Below are 15,499 nucleotides of genomic sequence, written 5' to 3'. Positions count from 1 at the left end.
TGAACCCAGAGGCCGCGGCCGCTCCTTCCTCCATCAACTGCTGCCGGTCAGCACCGACAACAACCCCTTGCTAACTCCGGTAATGGCGTTCACAATCCGACGGCAGGCCAGCGGCTCCTCCCGCTCCGTCGCACCTTCGGAGCTCCCGAACGGCCGCAACCCAGGGGGAGCCGCCTCTGACAGGAGGCCCTGGCGCGACGACTGAGGAGAGGAGCCATCGGGGGGGGGACGGAGGCGGCGACTCCTGAGGAGGCTCGGCCTGGCTGCTACTCATGCCGGACGCCGTGGTGCACGGGTATGCGCACGTATACACACACATATAGATAAATACAGGCACGTACTTCGTACGCGGGGCAGGCGGCCCACACGACGCCCACCGGCCGGCTGTATATTCGCGCCTATCGCAATGCGCATGCGCGTCGCTTCGCGCATGCCCCCTCCCGGCAGGTGCCCGGTTCCCCTCCGAGGCGGCAGGGGGCGCTGCGGCGCGCGGAAGGGCGGGCGGGCGCGGGGGCGCGCGGGGGGGGCGGGGCGGGGCGGGGCGGGCGCGCGGCCCTGCCCCCGGCGGCCATGGCCCTTCCCGGCATTCCCTATGAGCGGCGGCTGCTCATCATGGCGGACCCGAGAGACAAGGCGCTGCAGGACTACCGCAAGAAGCTGCTGGAGCACAAGGAGATCGACGGCCGCCTCAAGGAGTGTGAGCGCCGCCCCGGGGGCCGCCGCCGTGGGGATCGCCGTCGCTGAGCGCCCGGGGAGCCCTGAGGGAACCCGGCGGTCGTCGCGCCGCTGCCCGCGCTTCGTCATGGGCCTGACCGGGCCCCGCGGGGCAGCGCCGGCGGCCGGGCTGAGGGGAGGGAGGGCGGCGGGCCGGGTCTGAGCGCTGCCGGTCGCGGCGGCAGGGCCTTGCGTCGCGGCTGCCCTTGGCAGCGCCGTGGCTGTTTTCCTTTCCCTTTGGGAGAGCCCCGCGGGGCAGCCCGGGCCCTGGGGCCCCCCCTTGCGCTGGGGTGGGCGGGAGGGTCGGGCCCTGCCGCCTCCGAATCGAGCCGGGCGATTCTCTTTCCTCGGCCTTTTCCCCGGTAAGGTTTTTCTGTCAGCCTTTTATTTTCCTGTTGCAAACGTCCTCTGTTATATCGTTCTGGCGGTAGCAGGTCCCCCCGTACAGATGTCAGTGCCATACAGAGGCACCGATACCTTCGAATTTCAGCTTTTTAAATTGTGGATGGGGTTTTTAGACGCCTTCTGCAGGGTATTTTCACTAATAAAAGACACCACTGTGTTGAGGGTGTTGCAGGCCCTGGAGCTGCTGAGCAGGGGCTCCGCTGTGCTTGCAGGAGGGTGACTTACTGGGTGTGCAGATCTGGCACAGTCTAGCTCTTCTACCTGCTGCTTTTCTGCTGGTAAAGGGCCCCGTCCTGAGTTCTTGTTGGGTTGAATGTTAGCAAAATCCTTTGTTACTTTCCTTTTCTAGTAAGGGAACAGCTGAAAGAGCTCACCAAGCAATATGAAAAATCAGAAAATGATCTCAAGGCCTTGCAGAGTGTTGGGCAGGTACGTAAGAAAAATGAGGTCATAGCATCCTGTGGTGGTGGTTGACAGTGAACTTGCCTGGAAGTAGCGTTTTAAGTCCATTTTTGGCATCAAGAATGAGTAAATGGGAACAGTCCGGCTAACAGAAACAGGGGCCTCACCATCAGGAACAGGCGTACTGAGCATATGGGTTAGAGAGGTTTTTTTGGGTTTGTCCTGGTTAACAGACACGTTAAAGAAATAAAAGTACTGGCAAGCAGCGTGAAGCAAGAGAAAGAATTTCAAAGCTGACAGTCATCTTCCGTGTCCTGAAACACACGTTAACTGTTGTTTTGCAATGGTAATTTATCTGTAGGCTAATACTGTATTTATTCTTTTGCAGATTGTTGGTGAGGTTCTTAAACAGCTAACAGAAGAGAAATGTAAGTACGCTGGACTGTTACGTTCTTTGAGATCTTGAAAATAAGCTTTTGTAGTTAAAATTTGGCTAAAGATTTGGAGGAGTAAAGCGTCAGAGCATTGGTGATCTGAGTATTGGCAGAAAAATGTAATACACTGGATAGTTCAGAAGGATAATTCAGAGCAGCGAATCAAGTAAATTTGATTTTTTTTCTTTGATCTTCTCTCTCCAGTCATTGTGAAGGCTACAAATGGACCAAGATATGTGGTTGGCTGTCGTCGTCAGGTAGCTGATCTATATGAATACTCATTAAAAGTTTGCTTTGGTCTTGCATATTAGCATTGCTTTTCATAAACTGGGTCCTTAGTGGGATAAAGTATTTTCTTCTTTAAGGTGTATATGGCTGTTTTATCCTGGCATCTGCTTGCCCTCTCCCTTCGTAGCTGGTAGTAGTGTAACTTCCCAGTAAAGACAAAGCAGCCCACAACATTCCTGGAACCTTGCATGTGTTTTATTCTTTTCCTTGAGTTGAAGCTCTGTCTTTCTGCCTGATTTTGAACTGTCTGAAAATTAATCATCACTATGAAAATTAATCAACTGTGTAAAGTTTCCATTCCTATGTTGTGAACACGGCTTATGACCATTACTGTCATAGTGCTGAGCTTTAGATTTAATGTTAAGTAACTATATATCTTTATGTATTTTTCCCTAATGCTTTTGCACTCCACTCCAATAAATATTTGTGGTAGGCAAGGCCCCTGTTCTAAACACTTTGAGGGATTTTTATTTGTCCTTAATGATCTTAAAAAAAGCCTTGGCACTTCTAGTCCACAGGACAACAGCTTTTTTACCTACATCAAATTCTATAGAAGTTAGACACTTTAATACAGAACCTTGCTTACAGCATAATCCGTCTGCTCGAGTCAGCAAGAACCACTTAGAGGTACTATTTGCTTTTTATTTTCACACAAAAGTATAAGGGATGTAGTGCAGACATGGTTTAAAAACTGCATGTTGGTTAATGGAGCACTGAATGTGACCCACTTACAGTAATTAAAACCCGTAGATCGGCTATTGCTTACCAAAGCTGCCTATTAAGTAGGAACCGCAATACTTAGTGGAAGTGTTCTGCGACTGCAGAGCCATTGGGGAGCAGAAGTGAATCTCTAGTTAGATTTTATTACACTCATTCCTGACTTTGAGAAATGGAAGCAAAGAAGAATATGTATGAAATGTGAGACTGTAAGGTTATCTCTGAACAGAGAATAGCGACCCCAGGGAAGGATCATGTATCCTGAGAAGGCAGCAGCGTTTTACTTAGTTATTTTAATGCACACATAAGTGTAAGATCTTTTAACAGCTGTGACCTCTCACTGCATCTTGAACTGATTCCTTTATGGTGGAGAAAGGTAACTGCAGTTGAGTAAGTCATGATTGTAGCATGTTCTCCTATATTATGGAAATTGTGAAAAATAGAAATTCCTTCAGTAAAAGGAGCACAGGTGTAGTATTGATGTTAGAGTTGGCTTTTCTTTCTCTTTCTGAAGAGAAACTGATGTTCATTACAGAATTTTGAACTCTTACTGATTCTATGTAAAGAAAGAAAATGTCTTTGCAAGACTAACATGCAAACGTTTTGCAGTACCCAGAACCTCTGGATTAGCGTAAGGTTTGTACGTGGAAGTTAAATTGAAGAACAGTGTCATGGAACTCCAACATACAAAAGTTAACCAACTCTGTTCAGATGATTCAGCCGTAATGGTGGTGTGGTGGTGCAGGAGCTGAGAGGCAACAAGCAAGCGGCAGAGCGGGAGCCTGCTGTACTTTGAAGAATTTAAAAAGAGGGGCGGAGGGGGGTTTCTAGCTGTCAGAGGAATTCCTGGTGAAGGCCCACAATTAACAAGACTTAGCAGTAAGCAGGGAGCAAAACTCATGCAGGAAATATTTTCTTATGGTGTTGACTCTGTCAATGGATTGTGTATTTCTCAATAAGGATGGACCTTTTCTCCTCCTTTTAGAGACAAACTGTTTGAGAAGTGTGGGTACCAGTAAGTGTGTTAGTTCATGTAGTATATATACAGATATCCTTGACTTCCCTCAAGCATACCGATGCGGTATGTTTTTGCTTACATAAAACATCTGCAAGAATTGCTAGTATTGAAATGCTCTTTAAATACATAATTTTAAGCTTCATCCCTTTCAAGATGTTGTGGTGCAAACTCACTTTTTTCTTTCACCAGAAAGAACAAAGTATTTTTCTGGAAGTATACTTAATTCCACTTTGGGGCATGTGAGGTAGTCTTGAGGTTCTGCGTTGGAACAGAGATAAAGGCTAAGTAATAGGTTGTGCTTGGATGAGCCTGGAATTGCAGCACGTACTTTCAAGTTTGTTCTTCAGTAAAAACACTCTTTGATCTTAAAAGATCCTTGATTTGATACCAGAGACTGAAGAAACATATCCATGATTGTTTTCAAAATGTCAAAATATCGAGGCAAATAATTTCCCATGGAGTTTTCGCAGACTAGAAGAGCTAGTTTTTGATCAAAGTCCTTGTGGCTGTGCTGCGCTGCTGAGGAAGGGGAGCGACACTGTTTAAATTGAAACAAAATTACTTCCCTATCTAAAGTGCATTTCCTAAGGAATTCAAGGTCAAGTGGTTTCTCTTTGTTTTCTTCCCACTGCAGAATAACTTAAATCTATTGGGCAATGTTGAATCTGATAGAATTTCAAGCTTTTACGGATTTCTTAAGATTAGGCAGCTGGAAAGAGGTCTTACTGGTGACCCCAGTAAGGGAGGAGTGACAGCTTGATCCTGAACACTACTAGAGACTGAAGAGCCCACGTGGGCAAGAGGCCTTATAAATGCCCCCAGCGAGGGCGATGGGAAGCTTCAGGCAGTGCTTGCAAACAGTTGTCGAAATCCCTGTTGTTCAGATGCCATGTCGGTAAAGCTCAGAATAAATAAGTTTCATATTCTTCAAATGTGGATTGAGTACCTCCTATTTAAAAACAAAAAAAAAAAAGAGAGAAGAAATTAGAGTGGCAAGGTAATCTCTATGATTGTTGTTCAAGGTTGTGTTGTGCAAGAGGACTGCTCTCCTAGAACAGGTTTCTTAAAAACAAGGTGAGAAACGCAAGTTAGTTATTTTAATCGCAGCAGAATTTAGCTGGGCATACTGGACTAGGACTGCTAATGTGTTTAAAAATCTCATAAAAATGGAGTAAGCAGACAAAAACTGCTGAGGCAGATGAGCAGGTAAATGATAGCAAAAGAATAACAACTGGAACAGCTGACTTTGAAGATGGGATATAACTGGATATGTGAAAATGTGCAACTGATGGAAAGCTTGGAGAAAATAGGTTAGGAACATCTATTCACCCTTTCTGTCAGTCCAGAAATGAGAAAGCCATCAAGTAGAAGGGTGGAAAGTTCGGACTCAAATGGGCAGGCTGTTCTGTGTGTCCTTAAAGGAGGATTGCTTACTTGTTCTGAAACAGCTGGTTCTGTCCTGTGTGGAGCAGAGGGGAGGATTGGATCTCTCACTAATCCAGTCAGACTGACAGCAGTTTTTAAAAAAAAAAAAAAAAAAAAGTCTAGAAAATAAATACTGTTTTCAAAAGTGGTAGAGGTAAGTTAATGACTTGCTGTTCAAGGTCTATTTCAACATTAACAAAAATTCTTCCTGTGGCGTGGTTTAGCTTTGCTGGTGTCCAGTTGTGACAACCAACAGGTCCATTGGTCTAGGCCAGCTCCTGGATCGCTTCTCCCGAAGATCATGTTCCCATGAAACAGTGGGCCAGCTTTTTCCCAGTTTAAGCATTCCCAAAAATGGTGGTGATGGGGACACTGTTTACTAAATGAACTGCTTGGCATGTAGCTCACTAGCCTTGTTTTCTTCCTGTGTGTGATTGAGCACAGAGTGCAAGCTACAGTAAACATCTTGGCTGAAACCAGACATTGTTTTGGAGTGTGGTTCTAATAGAAATACTTTCTTTGTGACTAGCTTGACAAAAGTAAGCTGAAGCCAGGGACAAGAGTTGCTCTGGATATGACCACTCTGACTATTATGAGGTAGGTTGCTGCTCTACAGCTGCTCTTCTGGTCATCATATAAAGGGGGGAAAATAACGATCTGAGTCGGTTACACAAAGGTGTGAATAATCAGTTCTGTAATATTGTGTAAACGTTTTCTGCAAAGCAGTGCTTAAGTAAGGACAATTACTTTGAGGGAAGACTTACGTGTCTATTATATATGGTTTAAAAAGAAATTGGTTGTTCTTTAAAAAAAATAAGTCAGTTACAACTCGGCATTTTCAGCAGTTTTTTAACCTTTTGTTTGGTTTAAAACTTGAAAAGGTTTGCTAGGTTTGGGGTTTATTCTGTTGTTTTCAACAAACATACTTGTCTTGTTATCAAGGTGGGGGGACAAGAAATCGTTTTCATACTTGCCCTAAAATTTATTGCGATAACTTTATGAACGTGTCTGCACAATGACAACTGTCTACTCTTAACTCTTTATTCCAGATACTTGCCAAGGGAAGTGGATCCTTTGGTTTATAATATGTCTCATGAAGATCCAGGGGATGTTTCGTATTCTGAGATTGGAGGGTTGTCGGAACAAATCAGAGAGCTGCGAGAGGTATCCAGTATCTCAAAAACACTTATCAAATTGTAGGATATGTTCTGAGTGAAGTTTTTCAGTACAAAAATATCTTACTGATGTTTGTCCTAAACTTATCATGAGACAGGCTGTTACAAGATCCTGTCAGATTAGCGCTTTCCATGTTTCATTAACTTAGACCACATTTTCCTATACTAGAAGATCACTTCTGAAGCATCGTTTAAATGTTTTCCAGCTTTGTCATTGTCTTTGTGGCAAATGGCAGTGTGATTGCGGGGTGCTGGTGCACTCACACTGAAGTAATCCCGTTAGTTTGGGCATCAGTGCTGCAGGCTGTGCAAGCCTGCCCAGGAATGCGGGTGTTTGAAGAAGAGCTCCTGCTGCCATGAGCCAGCTGACTGTCAGAGAGATTTTTTTGTGTGCTATGCACGCACCTTGTAGTAGCAGAGAAAGATTATTCTAAACACCAAAGCCCGATTCTCAAACTGGTTATATCTTATCTCTACTGTTACAGAAACTTGGATTGAGATTAAAATGAAGAAAATCCTCTAAAGAAGAGGGTTTGAAGGATCCGAGACCCTTTAGGCTAAGGGAGTGCCATAAAGTCAAGTGGGAGGGCATAGTTAGGATTGACAGCCAGCAAACCAAACTTGAATTTTGCACAAAAACTGCTAGAATCGCTCTGGGTAGTGGTATTATGACAGTAGCAAAACATGGTTTGAGCAAAAAGCATCGGGAGAAACAAGCTGTTGCAGAGCTGAAGTCTGAACAACAAGGGCAGGATTGTGGATTGATCCATTAGATCAGTCTGACATTTTCTTACTTAACTGTTTCTCATACAAAATACGCTGCACAGATAAACAAGAATACAGGTATCTGGAAAACAGGCTGGCAAGTGTACCATTAGCTTCCTGGGACTGCTGATCTATTTTAAAACTCAAACAAAGTCTCAGTTTGTTTATCTGTCTCTTCACAGGTAATAGAATTGCCGCTTACAAACCCAGAATTATTCCAGCGTGTGGGAATTATACCTCCAAAAGGCTGCTTGCTCTACGGCCCCCCTGGTGAGTCTCATGAAAGGGTAATGAATGCTTAGTTGTCACTCTCAAACTGTGGCAATAGCCTTGTTTGTTTCTTTTTTTTCTTTCTTTTTTTTTTAAAGTCGCTAGCATACAATGTTGGGTTACTAGTTAAACAGCTTCAGTCTCTTGTCTGTCCAGGTACAGGGAAAACACTTCTGGCCAGAGCTGTTGCTAGCCAGCTTGATTGCAACTTCCTAAAGGTAGTGTAATTTTACTCTTGTGCTCACGCACATGCACACGTGCGTAATCTGTTTGCATCCAGTCTCTTCATTCACGTGTCTTTTTGTCTTTCAAAAGGTGGTGTCGAGTTCAATAGTGGACAAGTACATTGGTGAAAGTGCTCGACTGATCAGAGAGATGTTCAATTATGCCAGAGATCATCAGCCGTGTATCATTTTCATGGATGAGATAGATGCTATTGGTAAGGCTAATGGCCTGGAGGATGGCTAGAGCCTCCTTTTAACGCTGAAATTAGCTATAAAGCCACAGTCCGTCTTCTCAAAAGAGAGTGTGCACGCATGTTTGTTCAGAAGAAACAGAACGGGACAAGTGCTTCAGCTTCCTCCTGGAGCTATTACAGCTAGTTTAGAACGATACCTGTTTGTATCTGGCTTGAATATTTTTGGCTATATGAAAAAGCGTTTTAAAATTGCATGTGTTTAACTCTGAAAATACTACCCCTCCTTCCCCCCAGTTTAAAGGGATATCTAATTGTCTTCAGACTTAGTATTATATGGAGGCAAAAATAAAGTACTATAACTTACGAGTTTGGTATGCTGCAGGTGGTCGCCGTTTTTCTGAAGGCACCTCAGCTGATAGAGAAATTCAGAGGACTCTGATGGAGGTGAGTGTCTGATCCCTGACTATGTGCTGTACAGTCCACGTTAAATAATACAGATGTGAATCGTTACACTATGATCTGGCTCGATAGAACTTTTTCTGAGTTAGTAATCTTAAGCTAAAAGTGAACTAGATGCTGCTTTTACAAAAGGCAGCTGCACATCCTGATAACGCAGCCATGAATTCAACTTGGAGACTAATTGAAAGAGTCTTTAAAATTGCTAAAATTGTTTGGGATATTTTCTCTTCGTGCTGTGACTTGACTTTGCTGCTGCTTACTGCATCTTCTTTGAAGGTTTGGAGGGCCCCCCTTTCTTAAACAAGGGAAAGCGGAGCTTGTCTCTTTTAGTCCCAAAGACACTTCACTATAAAATTTTAGAACTGTTACAGTTCAATTTTCAAAACTAGGAGAAGTAGTTGTATTTCTTTGTTTCTGTACTAATTGCTCTGGTAAACTGGGTTATGTGAAGAGAATTTTAAAACCACTGGTGACAATTAAGAATTCTGAAGCTAATGGGAAACTTCATTGGCCTGTGTTTGCAAACAGTTTGCCCAGCTCAAAAGAATGTGTCTGCCTTACATAAAGAATTAAATCACTGTGATCAAAGAGCAAGTACTTTGAATCTTCACAATGAAGTGTCTTCGTATGTGTGTATTAGTATTCTAGAGGCTGTTCTCCAAGTCTAATTTGAATGTCCTGGACTTAGTGGAATACAATCAAAATGTGTCAGCCAACCATTGGCTCCTTTAGTACTTGCACTGTTTTCATTGCCTTATTGTTTTAGCCAAGTCTTTCACGTTTGAGCTCTGCTTTGCTCAAGATCTCTTTCTCTGGGCAAAGCATTTTCCAGTGTCTCTCTTAAGTTCTTCTTTATTGCTTATAGAATATGCAGGGAGCTGTGGCCTTTCATTAGAAGGCTTGTAGCATTTATTTTTTCTGCTTTATCTTTACCACTTTTACATCTTGGTGAAAATACTTGTGCAGAAAATAAGTACAATAGATCACACTAGGAAGGTTTTGGGTTGTTTAAAAACAAACTCCTGTTTTCTGTTAGTTATTGAATCAGATGGATGGATTCGATACTCTGCACAGAGTTAAAATGATCATGGCTACTAACAGACCAGACACGCTGGATCCTGCGCTTCTGCGGCCTGGAAGACTGGATAGAAAAATCCGTGAGTTACTACTTCAGAGTGGCTGGAAGGAGGACATTATCCATATGAATTGGGGTTTTCTGCTTTTATTAAAGCTGTAATTCTTTCTAGATATTGATCTACCAAATGAACAAGCCCGATTAGATATTTTGAAGATTCATGCAGGTCCTATCACTAAACATGGTGAAATAGGTAAGTAGGAAGCTACCTGGATATCCTTCCTACTTCTGTTTGTAAAAATGTGAAGAGGGCGAGTTGTTACAACGACTCTGCCCTTCTAATTCCTACCCTTACACTGGCCACACAACTTTCCCTTTCTCGGAATTCTACTTTTTTTGTTTTAATGCATCCTGATTGAACTGTTGCTAAGTCTTCCTTTGCAAAGGAAAACTGAATATAAACCTTGGAGCACAGTTGTAAACTGGAAAATCAACATGATTCTCATCAGGTAGTTTCCTGTTTCTAAAGGAATAGCTTAATGCAAGTAAACAGCATTTTCATTAGCCCCCCCGCCCCCAAATAAAGAAAAATTGTTACTGCAGAAGCCTGAAAACAATAAAGAATCTTTAAAAGTCATGGGGAAACTTACTCTGGAGTTCAGAGATGGTGTAATGAAAACCTTGTTGTCCGAAATAAAGCTTGTCTTTTGTTAGTGGTGTAGAGAGCTCTCTCCAGAGCGTAATGGGGGAGAAGTATCTATCAGATAAAATGGGTAAGGTTTATTTAATGACTGTGTTACTCTAAGCTGACCAGTCTTAGTTTCACAGTGACACTTCAGAGCTTTCCTCAAGAAAACTGTAGTTGTGATTTGCCTTTCAAACGACGTTGGCTGCCTTTTATTTCAGTAAGGCCCCACAGACCCTGCCTGCTTGTTCCCAGCCCCGTGCGGCCCGCCCCCGGCTCTTTGCTGACACGAGCTATTCATGCAGCCAGGCAGCACGATCTGGATAGTGGAACTGATCTCGTTCACCATCTGGCTGCATAAACAGCTGCAGCTCAACAGAGCGGGTGGCTCGGGAGTGGGAATGAGCTGGAGGAGGGCGAGAGGGATGAGGGTTGCCTTTCTTAGCAGCAGTGTTGGGTTAAACATGCATGCATGCAACTATAGTCTAAGATAGAGAAGAAGCTCCAAAGCAAATCATGAACCTGAGGTAAAGTACTTCATCCTTTTTCTCGTATCTTTGGGCACTGGAGTGGAAGCAGGGTAGGATCATTCTGTTACACCATTTAGCAAAGTGAGATGTCAAATGAGTACTAGCTAAATTTCTGAACGTGATGTGGGCAGGCTGTGATGCTTAGCTTTGATATCCTGAAAGGAAGGCCAGAACTTAATTGGCAAGGTGGGGGGTGAATTGCATTAAAATCTGAAGATAATGACCTGTTCCAGGTTCCAGCGTGAGATTCTCCTGCTCTAGTACTGGTGTCTACTGAAGACTCTCAGCTTACAAACCTTGCAATGTTCGATATTGCTTAGTCCCCTCGCTTATTTTTTTCGACTTTCCGATTATGGGAAGACTTGTTTATAGGACATTGTGCTACATGGAATTAAAATACAGTTGAAGAATTTCTAATCTCTAGGGTTTTTTGGATTCTTAAGATAAAAACTTTCAGTTCAAATATTTTGAATTTCATACAGAAGGTAAACTGTTTTGAAAAGTTTTGCAGAAAGCTGATATTTTGGGTTTTTTTAATCAGCAGCCTTGCAAAAATCAGAACTTGCTGGAGGCTCACAGACACAGTGTTTTAGAAATTGATTCTAGAAACTATAACCATAGCCACTTTTTTTATTAAATATATGTGCATAAAATATCAGGCTTACTATATCAAGACATTAAATGCCTTTAGTAGATGCAGTTGTTATAAGTGGAAAGGGACTGAGTTATGATCACTTGGAGACAAGTTTTCTGGTTTTTTACATCATTTAAATGATGATAACATTGCTTTGATGTAACTTTTCTTGCATTTCATGTTGATGCTTGTAACCACAAGTTCGTAACGTTGGGATTTAATTATATAATACAAGCTTTTGGCTGCAATACATTTCTGTTTTAATGAAACAGGTAATACAGCTGATGATTTCAGTTAGTGTAATTTATCAGTCTAGTGGACAGCTATCTATTTGCACTGAAATCAAAGTAAAGCGTTTCTTTGTTAGCTGGATGTGTATTTTGTTGGCATCCGTAACGGGAAGTGTGAATTGATTTCTAATTGGCATTCGTGTTTTATGAATAGATTATGAAGCAATTGTGAAGCTTTCAGATGGCTTTAATGGAGCAGACTTGAGAAATGTCTGTACTGAAGCAGGTATTTTCTTCACTCTTAATTTTGATGTGTTAAGTCTTGGTTAATGCTAAACATTTGAGCTGTTTCTCCGATAGTTCTGTGAATGGATTAAAATCAAGAGGTCAAAAATGTTCTGCTGGAACACAGCGCTTGTTCACTGATGCTCACTTTTTGTATTCCTTTCTTAGGGGCTAGATAGCATTTACTTAATGGAAATGTTAGCACCTGGACAGTACCAAAATGCCAAAACAGTTGCATATTTCACAGCATGTCACACATGTCTGGACTGTTAAGCATAAGGAGCAGTGTGGTGATATGCCCTGAAGCTTTGATGGAACAACTTGAACAAAATCTCTTTTCTTTCTTCCAAGTTTCCTTATGACCTATGCAGTCACGCAGAACTTGATTCTTTACATCCTCCCTCTAAAGTTACAGACAAGTCTCTTATCAGGTCTGCAGATAAACCAGCTAGGCGTACCAACAGTCCGGCTGATACGTGCAGATCTGCTGCCAGTTAGCAGCAGTAGCACTGCATTCACGTGACATTACTCCTGCTAACATCCCCTGCCGTACACAAGCTGGATCCGCACAGAGTTATGCGGATTTGGGCACTCTCCTGTGACGTGCATGGTATGAAAGATCTCTGTAGTTCAGGTTCAGCACGATGGGAGGAAAAAAACAGCCATACCGTTTCTGAGCTGGAGCTGGCCTCTAACCACTTACTGGCTGGGTATTGTGACATATGTCATACTGTCTCATAAGAACTAGATACATTCCAGAAACAGTGATGGTACCCATTTTTCTCCTTTTTGCAGAGAATCTCAGTCTCTTAGTACCTGCGTGACTGGAGAGTTAATACTATTTTATGCTTTTTCCACATTATAAATTCATTGTACGCTTAGGGTTTGCCTACATGGGAAGGCTGAGTAACACAGTAAATACACGCTCACGGTTTAAAACAAGTTACACTTTTCTTCTTAGTGATCAGCTAGTTCAGAAAGGTGACCTCATTGAAGTTCACTCCCCTTCCCAACTTCCAAGACCTGCATGTGAAAGTCGACATGCAGATAGCGTAACTTGGATCTGTTTTCACTTTAATTTGAGTGAATCTTCATGTACTGTCTTCTCTGTACTGTTGCTGCAAGGAGCACCAACTTATTCTTGCTGTTAAATTATTCTTCACAGGTATGTTTGCGATCCGTGCCGATCATGACTTTGTAGTTCAGGAAGACTTCATGAAAGCTGTTAGAAAAGTGGCTGATTCTAAGAAGCTGGAGTCCAAGCTTGACTACAAACCTGTTTAAATTAACCATATAATTTGTGATTGACTGCACACGTCATACTGGGTTAATGTATAGAAAGAGAGAAATAATGTACCTCTTGATTATTATTGTAAGGTGTTTGTGTAACATGTAGCTAGTAATTTGGTAACACTAGTTGCAAGTTGGCTACAGAAGTGTGTTTTCTGTACAATTCTGAAATGCAATATTCCTTACAGCCCAGGTTAAGTAAAATGTGTGGAGATGTGTTCTCTTAGCAGTTATGGTGTGAATTTATAAATGTGCCTGAATGGGTTAGCAAACTTAAAGAAAGTCAGTTTGTTTCTTGACTTTTTTTATATCGGTAAATTTCCTTCCCCCAAACAGTTTATGAATAAAACTTGTTTAAATCTGCTTATCCTGGTGTACCTTCTCTGTAACTCTTGAAGAGAGTTGAATTATGTGTCTTCAGAATTTGAAGAGCAACTTGTCTCTGGCATAGGGGTTGCATTGGAGTCCTATGCCTTACATACTAAATGGAGGCAACCTTTCCTGCAGGCAGAGGAGGCCAAGTGGTATTTACTCCTCCGCTGCTGAAGTCCGGCAAGAGGATTTAGCTGAGCTAGCATTTAATTGCTCAGAATGCACGAAGTAAACAAGTCTTTTAAAATGTTTGCTGTCTTCCCTTATGCTAGGATAACTCCTATCCTGAATGCCAGTTTATAAACAAAAGCATCTAAGTGGAGGTGGAGAAACTGATAGCAGTTTGATATGTAAAAGTTTTGATTACAGCTTTTGGAGTGGTGCGGGAGATAACGTGAGATGGATTTCCTTTCCAAGTTCCCCTTTCAGCTGCTCTATATAGACAGGAACTGTCCAATAGACTTTGAACCTGTGCCGCTTTAGGCATGGGAAGTGGTGTACCTAACACTTCTGGAGCTCTTGAACAGGGCTTTGCCGTGCACCTTACGAGGTTGGAATTTGGCCGTAGGCAGGCTGCCTTTGTGCTCGCTGGGAGCTGACTGTTGCAGCTGTTTGAGTAATCACGGAAACAGAAATAAAAATGTAGAGGCTAAGGTGTTGGTGTTCTTAAAGACATCTGTCACTATGCCTTATTTTTGTTTTCCAATCAGTTCCACCCAGAGGGGGGGTGTGCAGATGGACCGACTGCACTGTGCAACTTACCTAAATGTTGGACTGGAACAGTAGTCTACTGGGCTGTACTTCTCGCTACTTCTGATTATCCTAATGGGATTACTCTGGGCATACTCAGCTGACAAGACAAGTACATTAGATTAACTCTAGATTTGCCAGGAAACACACCGCTTAACAGCATCTCCCTGGCAGTTTTAATAGCCATGGTTTTCTTTCTTTCCCCATCACTGTGAGACGAAACGGGTAGCATAAGGTGTAAAACCGTTACAACTGGACAGGCGACAATATTTTCACATTTATATGGCTAATGGTTGTTTTGGACCTTTTTTCTGGTTAGTATGAAAACTTGCTGTTGTGATTGTGTCAGGAGTGTAAAGATGCAAATCTCAGTTTTAGTTTACTGTAACACCCTTTTGAGTGCAGCTCATACAGAGCTGCTAGGTCTGGGTGCTACAGCTAGTGTGCTTGGAACAATTAGAAAATTAAATAAAAGTCAGTTTCTGAGCACTACAGCAATGTAAACAGTGAGCTGAGCTTCTGGCATTACCTTGGAGGAGAGTAAAAGGTGGCAAACTGTTCCCTGAAGCCCTGGGAGTGGTTGTAGCTCATTTTTGAAGTTCGGGCCCTAAGCTAAGGCTACCGACACCCGTCCCTGTTCCGATTCTCGATGCCAGCTGGAGGTGGGAGCTGCAGTTTTACTGTTGCTTTCTCCTTTGCCGTTTCATTTTTCATCTTTCACTGAAGGGAAATTGCAGCGCTGAAGGAACGGTTGCTGAAATGTTGATTGCCGAAGGTTTCTTAAGGAGGAAATGAGCAAAACTTTTAAATAATTTGGGGTGATATCTTAGAGTCCAGCAGAGCATGGGACCAGGGAACCTCAAAAAGCGGAAAAATAGGTTCCTGCCCCAAGACTGGTGTGTCAGAGGGCGTCTCCCGCACGCGAAGGCAACCTGTTTGAGAACAACCCCGTTTGCGGCGTCAGCTAAAATTTGAGGCAGGCAGCGTCTTTCTGATGGCGGGTAAAACAAGTGTCTGCTTGCCAAAATGGAAGCGGTTTGATCCGCGTGCGAGGAGAAAAGAGACCACAAGCAACGGCAGGGCGAGGGGAAGGCGACGAGAAGAAAGTCTTTGGCAGCGTTAACGGCCGCAACATGGCGGGGAGCGTGCCCAAGGCGC

General features: G+C 43.1%; 1 protein-coding gene across 1 annotated transcript; it reads left to right on the top strand.

Moving 5' to 3' along the window:
* Positions 1-597: 597 nt before the first annotated feature.
* Positions 598-13,586, top strand: PSMC6 (proteasome 26S subunit, ATPase 6). The gene is made up of 14 exons (XM_050897438.1): positions 598-697; positions 1,469-1,548; positions 1,910-1,949; positions 2,160-2,212; positions 5,933-6,000; positions 6,453-6,567; positions 7,526-7,613; positions 7,770-7,831; positions 7,929-8,052; positions 8,414-8,475; positions 9,527-9,647; positions 9,738-9,818; positions 11,859-11,930; positions 13,095-13,586. Exons 1-14 carry the CDS (start codon positions 613-615, stop codon positions 13,211-13,213), a joined length of 1,170 nt encoding a protein of 389 aa, XP_050753395.1. The 5' UTR covers positions 598-612; the 3' UTR covers positions 13,214-13,586.
* The last annotated feature ends 1,913 nt before the right edge of the window (positions 13,587-15,499 follow it).

Source organism: Gymnogyps californianus, chromosome 5, assembly GCF_018139145.2.
Source record: "Gymnogyps californianus isolate 813 chromosome 5, ASM1813914v2, whole genome shotgun sequence".
In the NCBI taxonomy this organism is placed as follows: Eukaryota; Metazoa; Chordata; class Aves; order Accipitriformes; family Cathartidae; genus Gymnogyps; species Gymnogyps californianus.
This window is presented reverse-complemented; position numbering and strand designations above follow the sequence as displayed.